Below are 17,851 nucleotides of genomic sequence, written 5' to 3' on the forward strand. Positions count from 1 at the left end.
ATTTTAAAAAACAATACATTTTACCACACACAGCAACAAAGTACATGAAATTTAATTGCAGCATGAAAAGTGCTTTTATTTGCAAACTAAGTGCCTAAAAATGATTTAAGCGCAACTTAAACTGAAGTCCATAGAAAGAACAATACAGCAATAAATTAAGATGATTTAAAAATATGTGTGCAAAGTTTACAACCCCATTAGGTTTTAGATGAAACATGTATGTAAGTGTATAATATCATATTTCTTAAATAACAGATTCTGCTCAAACCGAAATGACTGGGTAGGGCTATTCAGCATCATGGGCTACTGTTTCGCATGTCTCGCACCTTACAGATAGTGTCATTGCCATCAACAGATGAACCAGAGCTTTCAAACTGCATACAAAATCTCCCTTAACTCTACTTTGCAACCACTATAAAAATTTTTGGCTGTGTACCGCCTCTGCCTCCATCCATACATTGTACTAACTGGGTAATCACGGAGACCAAGAGATTTATCTCTCAATAGCATTAAGAATGCATGATTGACTCATTTGACTCATTGACTCATTAATATGTATTTACGTCAAGTTCAATTTAAATGGGGCACTGTACTGTAAAATATGTTTATTTCAGCAATGTAGCAAATATGAAAAAGCTTATATGTTGTTTAAATAATGTACAAGATGTGAGGCTTGTGATATGTCAAACTAACCTTTTATCCTGTGTTAAATCCTTTAATTTAATGTAAATTCATAACATTTATACAATATTTTCAACATCTTCATCCTGCAAAGACAGTACATGGACTAAATGCAGTTGAATATGATATTAAATGGGTATTTCCACTAGAGGGCAGCAGAAAGAGCTACACATGTAACCATTTTCCACATTGGATGTTACATTACTGAAGCTGTTGTGGTGTTTGGCCATGAGGGGGCCACTTAAGAGTAGAAGGTTAGCACACTCTTATGGTTTCCTCTGATAAGCAAGACTGGTGGGAGATTTTTGGTTAGGACATCCAGCCAAGCCATATAGAGGTGGTCAGAGATGGTGCCTTTCCGAGCTATAGGCGTGCTCCTGCAAGAAAGGTACGGTGCATGTAAGGGTTGATATGGTAGCTGCACACTACAGACTACTGAACATACTCAATGTAATTTAAGCCTAAAATGTACAGGTCTAAAAATGCACAAAAAGACCGCAATTCAATCCAGGTCAGCCTTAGGCGCAACGGAGCATTAACCGGGGGATTGATACATTTTAATTGCATGATATAAACATTGTAGCAATTTGCAGGCCTTCATGTCATATAACATGATCCTGCATGCTTCAAGCTTGCCATTAGGGCCAAACTGATTTTGGAAATACAGTTGACCCTTCTGCATCATGACCTTCCCCATCGCGGTTTTATAAGCCATAAATGCATAAAATATATGTACAGTGCTGGTTTGGAGGACGTCAAGTGTGTTTACGGCAGCCTCTCACGGAATATCTCACAGTGATCTCACAGTGGTCTTTGTATCTCGCATTTTCTCACATTTTTCCGCTTTACTTTATTTTATGCAGTTTTTCCAGAACGCAGAGGGCCAGCGTCCCTAAGCCCTTCTACTGTATGTGGAAGGGTCAACTGTACTTTCCATGATAGCATTACTGTAAAAATGCCAGTCCATCACCGGGCATACAAACATGCACTATGGCCTATATAGATATGAACGAATATGATTATTATTGATTTTCTGTAGGTACATGCTAATTAAATGTACATAATTCTTGGAATAATTAAAATCCAGAGGCTGTATGAGTCCTGTGTACTTACACAATGATAAGGTTGGCTGCCCTTGAATTCTCTTGCAGCAGTTCATTCAGGCGAACTTGCAGGTATGTCTGTGTAGGGAAAAGTACCCACTGTTTATGTCTTGATTAAAGAATGCAGTGAAGTGTCTATTTTAGGTATTTGCTGTTTCCTTTGTCTTTGCTCTTTGCTGGCCTGAATCTAAATCTGTGTGGCAATAAAGATTTTCTAATCTTTCTTCAGCTACTGAGAACTTGAGTTACCTTCTCCTCATGCATTTCCAGCTCGGCATCTGTGATCTTCCACGAGTTCTCCTTCTTCTGTGCGTCAGAAATGGCTGTCTCCTTGGTGCCATCGCGAAGGCGGAAAGGCTCAATCATGTCCTCAAAGTTTTTCCAGCTGAGAAAAGTAGATGCATATAGTTGCATCAAATTGGATCGGAGTGAGAAAAGCTTATTGTATTAAACCTGATTATGTGAGCCAAAAGTTTTTTTACCTCTCAGAGCTTGGCTTGGAGGCGATGTCAGTGATGACGCTGATGTTTATGTATTTGATCCTGAATTGTTTAAGAAGGCCCTCCATCCTATGCAACAAACAGAAATCCTGCTAACTACACATTTTCTTACAAACATGATGCCCTTTGTTTTTATGCATTCATTGGGTTTTCCCCCCACATACTCTGCCCAGTCTTGCTCTATGCGGTCAGTCTGCCCCGCAATGAAGATCCTCAACTTGCAGTCCTTCCACTTCTTGCGTGTGGTTAGGATGTAGGGGATGAGCAGAGTCAGGCCTTGGGTAGAGAGAGTGTTCATCACTATTTCATATTATTATTGCCAGGGCCAGTCAAATCAATACACAAAATAGGAGGCCACCAAGGATTCCAGCTTCTGTGGTCACACATCCTCCAAGACATGGAATTGACTGGCTGAGCAGAAGTACTCTGCAGTGCTCATAGTATTGACTTTGGACTTGGTGATAACAATTCATCACCCACCTCTCACCTATATTCACGCACCAGGGACTCAAGTTGTATGATATTCTTTAATGGTATCCTGATGTACGGACTGAACCTAGACACTAAAGGCTTCATTTGTTTCCAAAAAGCATAAGAATAAATTTGAATATGACATAATCTGTGTCACCAACAATTGTTTCTGTCTTAAACATACACCGATCGACCATAACATTAAAGCTGCCTGCTTGATATTGTGTAGGTCCTCCTCATGCTGCCAAAACAAGCTCTGACCCATCGAGGCCTGGACTCCACAAGACCTCTGAAGGTGTCCTGTGGTATCTGACACCAAGACAGCAGCAAATCCTTTAAGTCTTATAAATTGCGAGGTGGGGGGCTCCATGGATCAGACTTGTTTGTCCAGCACATCCCACAGATGCTAGATTGGATTGAGATCTGGGGAATTTGGAGGCCAAGTCAACACTTTGAACTATTTTTCATGTTCCTCAAACCATTCCAGAACAATCTTTGCATTGTGGAAGGTTGCATTATCCTGCTGAGAGAGGCCACAGCCATCAAGGATTTCCATTGCCATGAAGGGATGTACTTGGTCTGCAACAGTGTTAGGTGATGTGTGTCAAAGTAACATCCACATGAATGCCAGGACCCAAGGATTCCCAGCAGAACATTGCCCAGAGCATCACACTGCCTCTGCTGGCTTGCCTTCTTCCCATAGTGCATCCTGGTGCCACCTCTTGTGTAGGTCCAATGTGGAAAATATGCATCGAGCCCTCCACATGATATAACAGAAAACGTGACTCATCAGACCAGGCCACCTTCTTCCATTGCTTCATGGTTGAGTTCTGACGCTCCCATGCCCATTGTTGGCATTTTTGATGATGGACAGGGGTCAGCATGCTACGCACCCCCATACACAGCAAAATGCGATGGACTGTATGTTCTTATACCTTTCTATCATAGCCAGCATTAACTTTTTCAGCTGTTTGTGCTACAGTAGCTAGACCAGACGGGCTAACCTCGATCCCCATGCGCATCAATGAGCCTTGGGCACCCATGACCCCATCGCCGCAGTCACCCTTCCTTGGACCGCTTTTGGTAGGTACTTAAATGCTGACCACTGCATACTGGGAACACCCCCACAAGACCTGTCGTTATGGAAATGCCCTGACCCAGTCGTCTAGCCATCACAATTTAGCCCTTGTCAAAGTCACTCAGAACCTTCCTCTTGGCTATTTTTCCTGCTTCCAACACATCAACTTCAAGAACTGACTGTTCACTTTCCTAACATGTAATGGCACCATTTAGAGGTGCCATTTTAACAAGGTGATCAATGTTATTCACTTCAGTGGCTTTAATGTTATGGCTGATCAGTGTATATCTTTAACTTCAATATGCCTTTTTTGTATAACGAAGTTGGCTGGATGTTGCTGATTTCCAGAAGTGTGTATGAGTTAATATCAAGATTACTATTAACCAGATAACAGATTGCATATGCAGAGTATGGCGTAAGATCAGTGTTTAGCTAAGAGAACAGATCACACCACCTGGATCTGGCCAATAGAAAAAGAAATGAAGAAAGGTGCATGCTTAGCAAAAAAATAACATAAATCTTGTGTGATGTTGAAATTCCAGGATGAAGGTGTGTAATCCAGCAACCCATCCATCTTCCAAGCTTTTATGCAAACCAGGAAAGCAAAAAAGTCATAAAATGCAACATACAATAAACCTAACTGTGACTATAAATGACATAACTGGCTTTTACCTCCGTCGTCAAAGAGCCACCACACATCAATTGTGCCTTTGGTTTGTTTCTTCTGGAACTGGGTGCTTGCTTCCATTAACCTCTGATTTACTTTTGGTACCTGAGAAGTTTGTGGGCCATTCACAGACACTGCAGGGGTGGGGGGAGATGGGGAGGGAGTGGAGTGGAGTATGGATTTTTTGACTTCACACTGATTTTAACCTACAGAATTGAATACAACTGTCATGAATATAAACAATAAACAAAAACGTATAAATTGCGTTAAATGTTATAGACAAGAATGACCTTTTAATGTGCATTTCTCATTTTGCACGTTCTCATTAGAAAACTTCAATGTAATGGTATTTGTGCAATTGTACGGTTTGTGGTAATACCAGTACAAGAAGCCTATAAATGAATTGTTGTACCTTGTGGTGTTAGCATTTGTTTAGATGTTTTCCTGGACCAGAAGGGGCCCTTTCCAGCCTGCTGAAACTCCTCAGCCTCCACAGCCTGCTGCTCTAGGGCCAACCTCTCCATCTCCTCTGCAGCCCAACACAAATGCTACCGAATTACACTCAGCTGAAAATGGTCGGACTCTATGGTATTTAACTTGGCTTCAGCCTTCAAATTTACTACCCTGATATGGAAGGAAAACATTTATCAAGTCATATGTAAACGGCCTTCGGATCGGTTCCTTTGATGATAAGATTCCAGTGTATTTTAAACCTGGAGAGTTTAAATTCCACCATAAACCATCAATATATGTAATGAAGGCACGGTGCGCTATATGGCCTTTTAATCAATTATATTGTCATTGTGCCACATTGTTATCAATGCTCTGCAGATGATTACGCCCATTTCAGGCCATGCATGTCTAGCACTGCATACCAACCTTCTGCCTCGATGATGGAGGAAATGTCCAGGCCCTGATTGACTCTCAGTATCACAAGGCCGTATTCGAAGTCGAATGCATCGCTGCCACAAACAGGACCAGAGCAGACAATTAAGACTCAGACCCACTTCAGCATCAGTGTTAATGGCAGTACAGCTGGAGGCACTTACTGCAGCACGCCAACGTAGTTCTGCACTTCCTCTCTGGTTGCAGTCCTCCAGTCTTTCTTAAACCCAATCACGATAGTGTTGGGCCTCAGTCGACCCAGTCCAGATGCCTATTAACCAATAACCAATAGATACGTGCTTTATGGTCCCCAAATTAGTTGTTCAAATCAGCTGAACATGGTAAACTCTACACATAAAGTGTAATGATGGTATGAGGACGGTGCATTTAGATATTTAAAATCCTGATAACGTATCAGCTGTAACACTGTCTTGCTCTGTCATCAACTTTACGTTGTCCTGAATGCGCTTACCTGTAGGAGATTTTCCACGCCTTCCCTGAAGGAATCGCTCGCTACCGCTGTGTAGAAAGCTTTGCGTTTTTTCGTGTTCAGCCATGCCTGGTTAGGCTCTATTCCCGCATTCATCTCTTGGAGCATCTTTAACCGTGGTCCCTGGTTGAATTGAATCCGTGTCACAAAAGTGGCATCCCTGTCTTGCTCCGTGAGTGTAATGTAATTTGATTGTAAATTTCAACTTGTGTTTGGGGTTTCAGTTTGACTCGTGTGTCATTCCCTTTGTTATGGGCTGTATTCAAGCAGGCCGCGTATTAATGACTGAATGAAGTCACCAGGTGAGGTTTAACTGCTGGTGTATAAAATCTCTAATCTATCTGAAGAAAATTCAAGTTTGACCCTCTACAAAGACCATGAACATCTGAATGCCATCCAAGTTCAAGTTTACAACACTATAAAGTGTGTCCTCACCACAAACACTTGGCAGGTGAGACAAAGCCCATAGCCCTTGGTGATGGAGTGGGCCAAGTCAAGGAGCGCAGGGCGGGACCTGGGGGCTCCAGTCAGCACGATGCACTGGGGCCTGAGGGGAACAGGAGATTAAAGGTGCCTGCATCTTGTAAATGACTGTAATAAATGATGCATCATTTCCAGTTCTAAATAATGGTCACAGTGATGAACACATGCTCAAGAAACTTCAACAATTAAAACTTTAGAATAGTTTAACGTCTTTTTTTTCCTGAACGCCTCCATCTTTTTTCACAGCACCTGAAGTTTTTGATGTGGTCGTCCACTCCAGATAAGGTCAAAGCATTGTTTACAGCGTTGACAAATGTCACTGCCTGTGTCGAGGAACCCCAGTTCACATCTGCAGGGCAAAAATGAAATGAAAACAGACAAGAAATGGTGCTCTGTGAAAGGTCACATGGTCCAGCTAACAGGAGGCTAACAATGACAATGTCATAGGACTGTGTTTTTCGGTCACCTGGCTTTTTCACTGTAACATAGATGTACAGGAAGATCTCAATGCCATAGGTCAGCAGCGCAGCCCACCAGTTGATGACGAACATCACAGAGCAGCACAATATGGCACCCAGCAGAGACAGCCACATGTTGTAGTATTTGTAAGCCGGTCTCCATCCTGCCAGACCAAATCTCTCCAGTTATACCATGTACAGACGGGAGACTCGAGCATTATGACGAGTGCCTTAATAAAATCCATGCATTGTCTAACGCAAATTTACAAGAAACTGCAAAATGGCTCTTGCTTGGAAATAGGTTCTGTTGTATCTCTCAGGTTGTTTCGCAGAAAAACACGTTTCTGACGTGTGATTTGTTTTATATCTCATTGAGGAGTACATCAGGACTCCGTATTGGGACCTATAATTTTAGTTCAGCCCTACTATTGAATATGAGGCTTTGCATTCTTCTTAGCACAGCTCACATAAGAATTAAGAAGTGAATTACCTGGTGACTTTGCATAGGAAGCGTGGAAGCAGGAGAAGTTGATGAGGGCATAAGAGGCTAGGAAGAAGTTTGAAATGATGGGAGCGATTACGTTGAGCTCCGCTGAGAAACAGAGATGAAAACATAAACGTCAAGGGGATCCTGGTAAAACCTTCTGCTGGAGAGTTTCTGAGTTACGCCGACACATACGGGGGAAACGATATATTATTGGGATTTAGTTTTTTTGTTTCGTTTTTTTAGGATTTCGTTTTTTCCCCCCACACTTTACCCAGTTTTGTCATTGAAGATTGGTTGAACTATTTTAGATTAGGTGCATAATTTCAGGACACAACAATATACAAAGTTCCAAAAGTAGAGTACTTTGATGTAGGCCATGTAGAGTACCTTGATACCAGTTTTGTTATCAAATGTCAAAATGTTGTCTTGTATGTAAAATCTGGGTGGACTTATACTTTATGTTGAAATGTGACTTGTGTTGGATGTCAGGCTGGGTTTTTCCAGTGCTCAGTTTCAGATATAGTCACCTATAAGAATGAATGCCACGGCGATGGCAAACGTGAGGACGTAGCCACGGAAGGGCTCGTTGTTTTTGCCATGTCCCTTGGCGAAGAAATGTAGCGCTGTGTAGATGTTATCTTTGCACAGTGCCTATGAGTGGAGAATTTTTTCAAGGTTACATTTATGGCACTCATGACAGAATTGAGAGAATAATAACCATATTCAAAAAACCAGGCATTCTTCATCCGTTTAAAAATAGCTGAAGCTGTATTTTGTGCAGTGATTTGAAACTCAAAGGTCCTGAGTTCCCCAGAACCTAGAAGTGAACAGCTCAGTTCAAATGAACGTCAGTGTGTGAAAAGGTCACAGCACCTACCTGGAAGACTTTGGGGGCGCTAACAAGAGAGGCAAGGGCTGATGAAAGAGTAGCTGAGAACGTTCCTGCCGTTATAAGTGGGCCAAAGCCAGACACCATAGTCATGACCTGGGCGGAATGGGACACAGACTGACTCAGCACCACAGAGAGTTCCTCTCATTCCAAGTAATACGAACATGACGTGAATCCTTGTTTCAAGTCACCAGTTTCATTTAAATGTTGAAGTTGCATGTGTCTGGCTACCTGGAAATTGTTCATGAGTCCGAATCTGCAGGGCTCTGTTTTGCAGGATGTAAAGTTGTAGCCGAATTCACAGGCTACTGAGCCGTTGCAGTTCATCGGCCCTGAGAAGGTGCTGTTGACATTGCCAGTTGCATCCCGCACAACTGTAGAGGCTAAAAGGAAAGTAACAAGACAACAGGGTCACTCATTGTTAATTGGGTGATGAATCCAAATAAAAATTACACAAACCCTATTCACCAACACAGTTTTGTATGGTGTTCTAAGGGAGGAATTCTGGGTAACTTTTAGAAGGACTCATTGTATTCATAATAGGTGGATATAAAAATGATTCATATAATTTGTTGACGTGGCTGCTCAACACAGATTGAGCATAAAATTTGAAGTACCACCTTGTTTCTGAGACACCACGTTCAATTATGGAGGCAATGTGACTTGAATCCAACATATATCTAGAACATTCAACCACGAGTTTACCATCTGGTCCAGGATGGTAGTAAGCATGTGGCTACCTGGTCAATTCTGGACGGGACGGGCAAACTGCTCACTGACAAAGGGCTGCATGGAATGCAGTAACATAGATGACTAACAAGTCAGGCTGCAAAGTATGCCTTCTTAAAGAAATATTTAACATGGCATATTGGACAGGCAGTACTGTGGGAGTACATCTCACATCATTGTAGGACTGCCAGAATTCCATGATTTGGGGACCAGGTGGTGCTTCAGATTGTATTACATTTGTCTATATCTGGGGTGGCCAATCTTATCCAGAAAGGGCCGTTGTGTGTGCTGGTTTTCACGGCAACTCCCTAATTATATTACTAATTAGAGGACTGATTGGCTGATGAGTCCTCACACCTGGGTTTGAACAGCTGACCTAAAGGTTACCCCAAAAACCTGCATACACACCGACCCTTTGCGGATAAGACTGGCCACCCCTGGTCTATATCCTTCACTGTCTGTTTTGGGAAACCGGATACCGAGCTTTTTGACGTTGCTTTTTGCAGGTACATGACATTGGACTCTGGTTTTGTCAGTCGCCGCCATGGTATGTGACCATGGACTTTCACCTTGTATCACTGATATCACTTTTAGCGCAGTTCACTTTTAGCGCAGTCCACATGTTACTGCTTTTTGTTGTCTTTGATAATGGAGCACATGCCAAGCATGACACACAGATGTGCTCCATCAAAGTCATAATTTCAGTTTTCCCCGCAGGGACATTTTGACATATTTCATATGCCAATTGAATGATATAGCAGGTGCCATATACTTTTTAGATGAATTCGGACTGCATTTATAGTCCTGCATTTGAGTCCATGGATTTGGTATTTAATTTGATATGCAAATTATGCAGTCAAATTTATGATATTACAGCAGTGTTTTCCAACTATAGTCCTTGCAGGACATAGTGCATGCTGAGCTCTTAATTAATTAAGCCTCATTGAGCTATTTATTGAATTAATCCCTGGAATTAAAAATGGTAAAGACTTTAAAATCATGTTAAACTGAATCCATTAACTAAAGACCTGATTCTCCTGTTATACTAAGTCAAAGTGTCATTTGCAATAATATGAGATTAAGAACTGAATGGACTGAATGTATACCATACTTAGTATATTTCAGGGACTGTGGTTGAGAAATGATGTGGTATACACATTTATCTGGATGTGTAAAATCACTACTAATATAATAACATTCCACTAGGTGGTGTGGAGGCTCTGAGGAGAAACATGAACGCATGTGTTGTGACAGGCAGGCTTTTTCGTCCTAGTCTGTTTTCTCAATGGGTCTTTGGAAGTGGAAGCTGGCAATTGATTTTAGACTTTGCTGCAAAAGACTCACAGCGGCATCAAGCCAGGTTTTTGATTAGACCAGGGATTCTGTGAGCCATTATGTGCATTGATTTTCAAGCAAGCTTTTGTGCCATTTCAATTAATATTCAAACACCAGTGTATTTAAGCATCCCCAAGCATCCCTAATTAATTTGTAGAGACTGCAAGGGCAGCTATGAAATAACTCATAATTCTCAAAGAGTGACAATTTGATGAAACGAAAGTTTTGGAGGTCGAAGGTATGTGCCCTTAAGAAAATGCAGGATTGTTTACTTACACACACAAATGGCTACACACAGATACGTCATTCCTGTGATGAAAATAGCCAGCAGAGTCCCCTGTGGAATTGCAGCTTGGGGGTTCTTAACAAAAGAAATCCAATTACGTGTTAAAGTAGGACGACACGTAAATCATAGCAACATTTTCCCCTGAATGGTCTGGAATCACCTATCACACATTTTAATAAGACATTCTGAATATAAGCATTAGGTAATTCAATTCTGTTAAATAAATGATGTACAGCATGGCAGTTTTACAGATAAATGTTAAACTTTTGTGAGTGTTTTCTGAGTGTTAGTGCCCCATAGAGCAAAGTCATTTAGTTTGTGTTCTTAGGGTGGCATTGTATGCAAAGTCTAAAAATGTACCAATTTCGTTGTATCTAGCTAGTTGTAAAGCCAGTACTATTCCTCTTGGGAGTTGCTGATTTGTGCTTCTTTTTTTTACAGCTGTATATTTTGCTCAAAGATACTAAAACCTAGATCCTGATCCAGGAAGCTTCATTATTTGGGTCTGAAAATGATTGAAGTCAGTTTGTGAACATAAAGGCAAAGCTTTGTTTTCCTCAGTGTTTTTAAAGTGGTTGCAGTTTTATTTTTTAATAATCTGCTCTATGAAATGATTTCCTGAGGGGAAGTGACATAGAGCAACAGCTAGGTGCCCCCTTCCGGCACTTTGGGGTTGTCCCTGACCCCCGGCACCTACCTTCAGATCCCCAGAAATATTGGCACCTGCCAGAATGCCTGTGGCTGCAGGGAAGAAGATGGCAAATACGGAGAAAAAGGTCTCTTTGTCTCGAAAATTGGGGACGAAGTTTTCCACAAATATGGATGCTGCAATACAGGTGGAAACGTTTATTTCACACGGGGCACCTCTAGAGATTTTGGGCCACATTAAAGGCCCCCCTACCCAGACCAATCCAATTATGTTCCATAATTTTTAGAACTCCTGTCACTCAGGGGCCCTTAGAATCATCCTAAATCCCCCCCCTCTCTCAGGACACCCCTGATTTCACATCCTGTGGAGTTTAATTGTTGCACAAGAGCACAGAACTCACACAGTTCTGGTTGCAGTAAATTATATCATTATTATGATTATCATGATCATATATTATCCGGTGCAGTTGACCTACTGCAGCACATGGAGGTACAGTGTGAGTCGCTGGTGGAACACCTTCACCTTTCTCTCACCTTGGTAATTGAAAAAGCCTTTAGATTTCTTTTCCTTGGTCGCAGGGATAACTGTTCCTACGAAGAAATTTGCGATGGCCAACAGCAAAATAATCAACAGGATGATTTGAGCCTGAAGTAAAAAATAATAAGTTAATTGGGGAAAGTATGGGGAAGAACATGTTTATAAATCAGGTGAGGGGAAAAAAACTAGTGGGCGTATCGGAAAACTCAAGAGCAAATCCAGGAAGTGATGTAACAGGAAGGTGGGGCATAAATATGGCACATGGCATTGCTGGGGTTCAGTGGGGGAGGGGTGTCTGCTCATACATGCAAATTACCCACTTTGTAAATGGGGTGTCCCACCAGAAATAAAAACCAAGGCTTGCATTTCATTTTGGTCTCACCTTGGCCTCCCACTCCATTCCGGCCAATGAAATCCCCAGGAGCAGCACCACTGTGATGCAGCCAACAATTCTGATGTCATTGACCTCATCCACCATGATGGCATTGCTGTCCTATGAAGCATCACGGTGGATGACATCATTAAGACAAATGATACTGCCATTTTCCTTGCTGAATAATGAGTTGGTCACGAGACAATCATTACAAATTAAATTCAGACAAATGTCTTGTCCTTCCCCCCTTTGGTTAGGACTCAGTGAATGAAATATTTTAGCGCATGCCTGTGTGTGTGTGTGTTGTTCTCAATGTGTTTGCTACTTGAGGTTGGCTTAGAGCCCAAAGCTGGCTGCTTTGCTCTGTCCCCAAACCCCTAGAAAAGGAGAGCATGGGGCAGCAGTATTACTGCATGACTGTGAAGCTATGTTGTGTTTGCAATGCTTCCTGCTAAAGCTGATAATAACTATTTTACTCGCAACTGATTTTACATTTTATTTGTTTGTTTGTTTTTACATATTTTGTTTAACTTTCTTGTGAAACGATTTGCTATTATTTAATGTTTTATTTCCACATTGAGTGTTTAAGATAGCAATAGATTTTTCGTAATGCTATACATCACGCATGTCACGCAGGGTGAACCCTGCCAGGGACTGGTGCCGGGCTCATTCCAACCCTGCCGTTCTGGGAGATGGGTGGATGGATGGATTTTTTAAGTAATGATAGTTTAATTATATTACGTGACAGCTCTTATAAAATATACTGCCATTATATGATAGCAGTGTATTTTTAACTTGAAATAACGCAAGATTACAAAAAAAGAAACGTCACAACAAGAGTATAATAATACAGTGGCAAAAAAATGCATCTATACCTTAAGGAGATCCACGACTGTCTCAGCAAAGCCCACCACATACATGGCCACAGCCACTGCATTGGCGAAGGCAAAAATCAAGCCGATGGAGCCACCAAACTCGGGCCCCAGGCTACGGGAGATCAGGTAGTAAGCACCCCCTGAAACAGACACGCAAAAAGACGGGTATCTAGAGGCGAATCCAGAATCAAATGAACAAAACACTGTTTGAAATACGGCCGAAAATTCTCAGAGATAGCAAAATTGTAAGTGTAACCTACCAAAGTTCATAATTGAATTTTAAGCCTCATAAATATCTATCTATGCGTAAGAATAATCATGCATGCATTTCCTGTTTACCCCCCACCCCCACGATTACCTACCTCCCCGAACTACGCCATTGGTGCAGATCGCAGACATGGAGAGACCAGTGACAGTGGTCACCACGAGGCTCAGGAGGATGATGACAATCCCTAGACCTTGAAAGCAAAGGCTGTCTGTCAGAGCAGCTGGGCTGTTCTCGCAACACTAAGAACCGAAACCCTTCATGCAAATGACAGTGAGTTACTATTCTATTTCAAATCACTAAACTCTTTAAAGGTACATCACGTAGCAGTGTGATACAGGGGCAGATCTAAGGGGTGGCCAAGCCCCCCCACCCCCAGTAAATAAGTAGCCCCCCTCCCCCCAACAACCACCCCTTCCTCAGGGTCTGGCTCCGCCCCTGGTGTGATACATTGCTCTCCTGTGTGTGGGGTTCTAATTCTCTTTATTGAGCTGTACCTCTCTAAGGATTAAGCAATATGCTTTCTATTGCATAGGTGCACAGTGAGCTCTTCTTGGCTATAAAGAACGATGGCCCGCAGCTCTCCTTAACACCTCAAAAGGCAAAATAAAGCAGCAATAAGTCACAAATTGCCCACTTGAAAGAGTAATTGAGCTGCAAGGCTTAAGGCCACGTCTTAACTCAAGAATCTTTTGTATGTTTTTCTTTCCCCACCTGGAGCTTATGACTTTAAATCATCATTAGTTACGCATCATAAAACCTCTAATTCCAGTATGTCAGGCCCAAAATAATAAGGGACACACATAAGCAATGGCTCCCCCCCCCCCCCCCCATAGCATGAGCTGCATTGTTGGCTAATGGTCTTTGTAATATTCCACTAGGCCCAGTTTGGAGTCGAGCAGTGATTTCCAGCCTCATTGACTGACATGCCCAATGTCTGTTACTGACTTTCACCAGAAGGACAGAGGGAACACGTAATGATTAGCTCTCTGTTGGCTTCGGCGAGTGGCACAGGTGCTCCTTAACATTGTCACACAATCCCCTTCGTTTCATGTTAGCCTCCCTAATCAACGGGGTTTAGGTCTGAGTAGCACCGACTTTAGTGACTGTACTTGTTTTAGTAACCAGGGAGCAAAAAACGTTGCTAGAACTCTGCACATTTTTGGATGAAATGAAATGCAGTGTAACCTATGTCAATGTATCATTCTGGTGATCTGATAACATAAATATGTACACACAAAAAACACAAAAGAAACAGCAGACAGGCCAGCATGTCTAATGGGGACTGGAGATACATCTACTCACCGATGCCAGCTTGACCAAACACCCATGAAAGACGGATGAAAAGCATCACTCCCCAGATGTTCAGCATGCATCGTACCTGGGAAGGCAGGGATCGAGGCAGGGATCAAGGCAGGGGTCGTGGCAGGGGTATAGTCCTGTCAAATACTGTGGTGCCTGATTTGAGAGACTCTTAGCATCCAAGGAGATGACAGTGGGCCACACAGATACATTCCTCAAGGTTTAAACATACAGTAAGAGTTAAATGGGATTTCATCCGCGCCTTCAAACTTTCATAACTAGAACCTCTCTGCAACTGCTCTTGGTGGGGACATTCTCACACACACCAATACACCCTTGATCCAGCCAAATTTGACTAATCCTCCTGTGTCCTCGGGCGGTGAGACCGACTCCAGGTCGACCGGCGTTCCATCACTCCCAGTTGTCTCGTCATTAATGGGTCCACCATTCTGTGGGGGGAGAAGGTGAATTATAAACGAACAATGTCACCAAGCAATGCTCAATCTTAACATAAGACAAGAGAAGAGAAGAGAAGAGAAGAGAAGGTGCTGAATCGAGTTCAGTTTGTAGACTGGGCATATTACATGTTTCTGCTGTGGCTGTGTTACCCCTCCCCACAACAGTACAGCTGACCTGCTGATTTTCTCTAAGTTCTCTGAGCTCATTTCCATTAATTACTCAATTTAAAGACAAACAGATCAATGCATTTGCTCAAAGGAGCCGTTTTTCACCAGCTAAATGCGGACGAAATGGCTTCCTGGCCGGCGTCCGTCACCGAGCGCGACCCCCGTTTCGGGCAGGCCGATGATGATCGGCGTGTCGTCTGTTCGGCCTGGCTTGCCTGTTCCGCTTCATTACCGGTGCAAAGACGTGTTACTGGAAGATGCCAGACCTCCTGGCGCTAACGGGTGCCAGCGGTCAAGGTGTAGGAGCAGAGAGGCCCAGTCTGACAAGCTGCTACAGTAAAAACGGCACAGCATGCTTTATGTTCTCTGCTCCTGCCGACCTGCTCAAACAATAATTGAATAGAAGCTTTGGTTTATACTTCTTCTACAGTAACCTGCTCCCTCATTGCACAAAAATCGGTACAAAGAGCTTTACGTTATGAAGGCTTCTCCTGCTTGACAAAGGCAGGACACAGAGTCATATTCTGATTGTTGTTTCTCATTGATTTAAGTGGAGCTTTTCATTATATTGAATATGAACATCCGAAGCGCTGATGGAGACTTGAATGACTTGGAATGGGTTCTGTTGCTTGGTGCTATTCATTTCAATTTTCCTTGAAAGAGGAATCCCGCTCCACTAAAAGGCTTTAAATTTTAACTGTAGGCTGTCACTGGTATTCGTACAGCTAGCTACAGCAGATATCGTTAATTTTATGTTTTTGAAGCTATGGCTAAGTAGAAGACTTACATGTTTATTTGTGGCCTGACGCACTAGAACAGTCCCAATCTGATCCTCGGGGATCTGCAGACAGTCCACGTTTTTGTTCCCTCTCTGGTCCCAGTAGAGAGCTGGGAGGGAGCAAAAATGTGGACTGTCTGGCAGGGAACTGGGATGGAGCAAAAACATGGACTGGCTGAGGACCGGATTGGGAGACACTGCACTAGAATAATAACAATCCTTCTCCTGCTGGGGGTGAATTAACTTCCACACCTTTGTATAGTGTCTGCCAGATGGACACTCACCTGGAAGACGCTGTGAAGCTCCTGCAGGGAGGGCCGGATTGCACGGTGCCCGCTGACACTGCCCGGGTTGCGGTAGAAGTCTATGTTGGGCACCCTGTCCAGCGTGTTGTGGCCAAAGGCACTGACGACCGAGTGTCGAACCTCCCTGGCTTTGCCCTTGTCTCCGGCCATGTAGCCGTTCCCCGCCGAGTCTGAGAAGGACGACTCCTCGTAGTGTGGCGGCTCGTCAAGGGACGCATCGTATCCCAGGTTCACCCTCTCGCTTCCAGCTGCAGAGTAGTCCTCCATCATCGTACCTTGGTGCTTCACACCCTCAGTCGGTCAGGATCAGTCGGTAATATGCAACACACTAAAATCCTCCAGTCAGTTATGCATCCAGTAAAAATCACCCTGTGTTGCTGTTTCTTATTTAAACATCAGTGCCAACGTGTCCAACAAATAATCTTATAAAACACAAGCCCTTCGTGTACAGCGGCAATTTAGCATCTACTTTTATACTTGGGGCTGTTCATAGGGTATGACCATTGGCTCTACCCTATTGGTTCAACCGAAGAACTTTAAACGGCCGAGGAACAAGGCTTCCTCAATAAAGAGGACAAATAGGGGATGGTTAATAATTAATCAAGCCATAAACACCACAAAGACTTGTCCTTTAAATCAAGGATCCTCCTTTTCCAGCTTCCATACCAATTAATACCAAGAGAAGCCTTTTAAATTAAATTACCAGTTAAGACAGCCAGAGCCTCAGAAGGACAATTAAAATTACAAGAAGTAGCACCCCATGGTAGTGATAAGCATTTTTATTTATTATAATATACCAATAATTATTGTAACTGGGATGAGTGTTGCTTTACAGATTTTCTCAACATTTCTACAGATCTACAAGTGGACCTTGGCTTTTTGTTGCTGATGGAATTTGGCCCTCAGGGATAAAATAGTTGGGGACCTCAGTGGAGCACAATCTGCATTAAAGAACAGCATTAGGCTGAGTAAGAAGGCAGTTCAGGATTGGGCCTGTAGACAAATCATGGCTTTATTTGTACTTAGTCAGGTCAAAAATAGCAGAATTGAAATGAGCACAGAAGGTTCTTGAGAAATTTATTACATTTTATTAGGTTTTGAACATCTAGTAGCGTTTCAGAGATTGCTGAGAATTGGCGTGTATTGTTCAGAAGCATGATAAGCACTTATCCACATGTCAGATCTTTCATGTGCGTAAGGTCTTTGATAAGTGAACAGATGATAATATTAATTACACGTCAGTGCTATCTTGCTTGAAAAGAATAGAGTAGCACTTAATGCCAAGTGTTTGTAAAAGTTAATATGAGACCACAATTAACCAGAGCTGCCCTAAGGCAATTCTTTACAGACACATGACGTATTTCCCTCACTTTTCCAGAAGTCATTAAGAAAATGTTTCCTTATTACTCTGACATTGCTGCTACTTTGTGTTCACTGTGAATTTCAGAAAGAGTCTTGTTACCTGACCTTGAAAAAGCATTCAGAACATTCATCCAGTATTTGTAACCAGAACCAATGCAGTGAAACTTTAAATAGCCAATTCTGTACTGGGATTCTAAATTTACTGAATAATTAAATTCCCCCTGATAAATTCTGTAT

At 42.5% G+C, this 17,851-nt stretch overlaps 1 protein-coding gene across 1 annotated transcript; it reads right to left on the bottom strand.

Moving 5' to 3' along the window:
* Positions 1 to 35: 35 nt before the first annotated feature.
* Positions 36 to 16,772, bottom strand: slc12a1 (solute carrier family 12 member 1). The gene is made up of 26 exons (XM_023814157.2): positions 16,232 to 16,772; positions 14,870 to 14,992; positions 14,547 to 14,622; positions 13,339 to 13,434; positions 12,977 to 13,116; positions 12,111 to 12,221; positions 11,725 to 11,836; positions 11,240 to 11,367; positions 10,533 to 10,617; positions 8,424 to 8,575; positions 8,181 to 8,288; positions 7,831 to 7,954; positions 7,307 to 7,408; positions 6,825 to 6,980; positions 6,608 to 6,707; positions 6,311 to 6,422; positions 5,858 to 5,998; positions 5,550 to 5,656; positions 5,380 to 5,462; positions 4,913 to 5,029; positions 4,506 to 4,634; positions 2,449 to 2,560; positions 2,267 to 2,353; positions 2,034 to 2,169; positions 1,795 to 1,862; positions 36 to 1,058 (listed from the first exon to the last, which is right to left on the bottom strand). Exons 1-26 carry the CDS (start codon positions 16,520 to 16,522, stop codon positions 923 to 925), a joined length of 3,132 nt encoding a protein of 1,043 aa, XP_023669925.2. The 5' UTR covers positions 16,523 to 16,772; the 3' UTR covers positions 36 to 922.
* Positions 16,773 to 17,851: the final 1,079 nt, after the last annotated feature.

The sequence above is a fragment of the Paramormyrops kingsleyae genome, chromosome 11 (assembly GCF_048594095.1).
Source record: "Paramormyrops kingsleyae isolate MSU_618 chromosome 11, PKINGS_0.4, whole genome shotgun sequence".
NCBI lineage: Eukaryota > Metazoa > Chordata > Actinopteri > Osteoglossiformes > Mormyridae > Paramormyrops > Paramormyrops kingsleyae.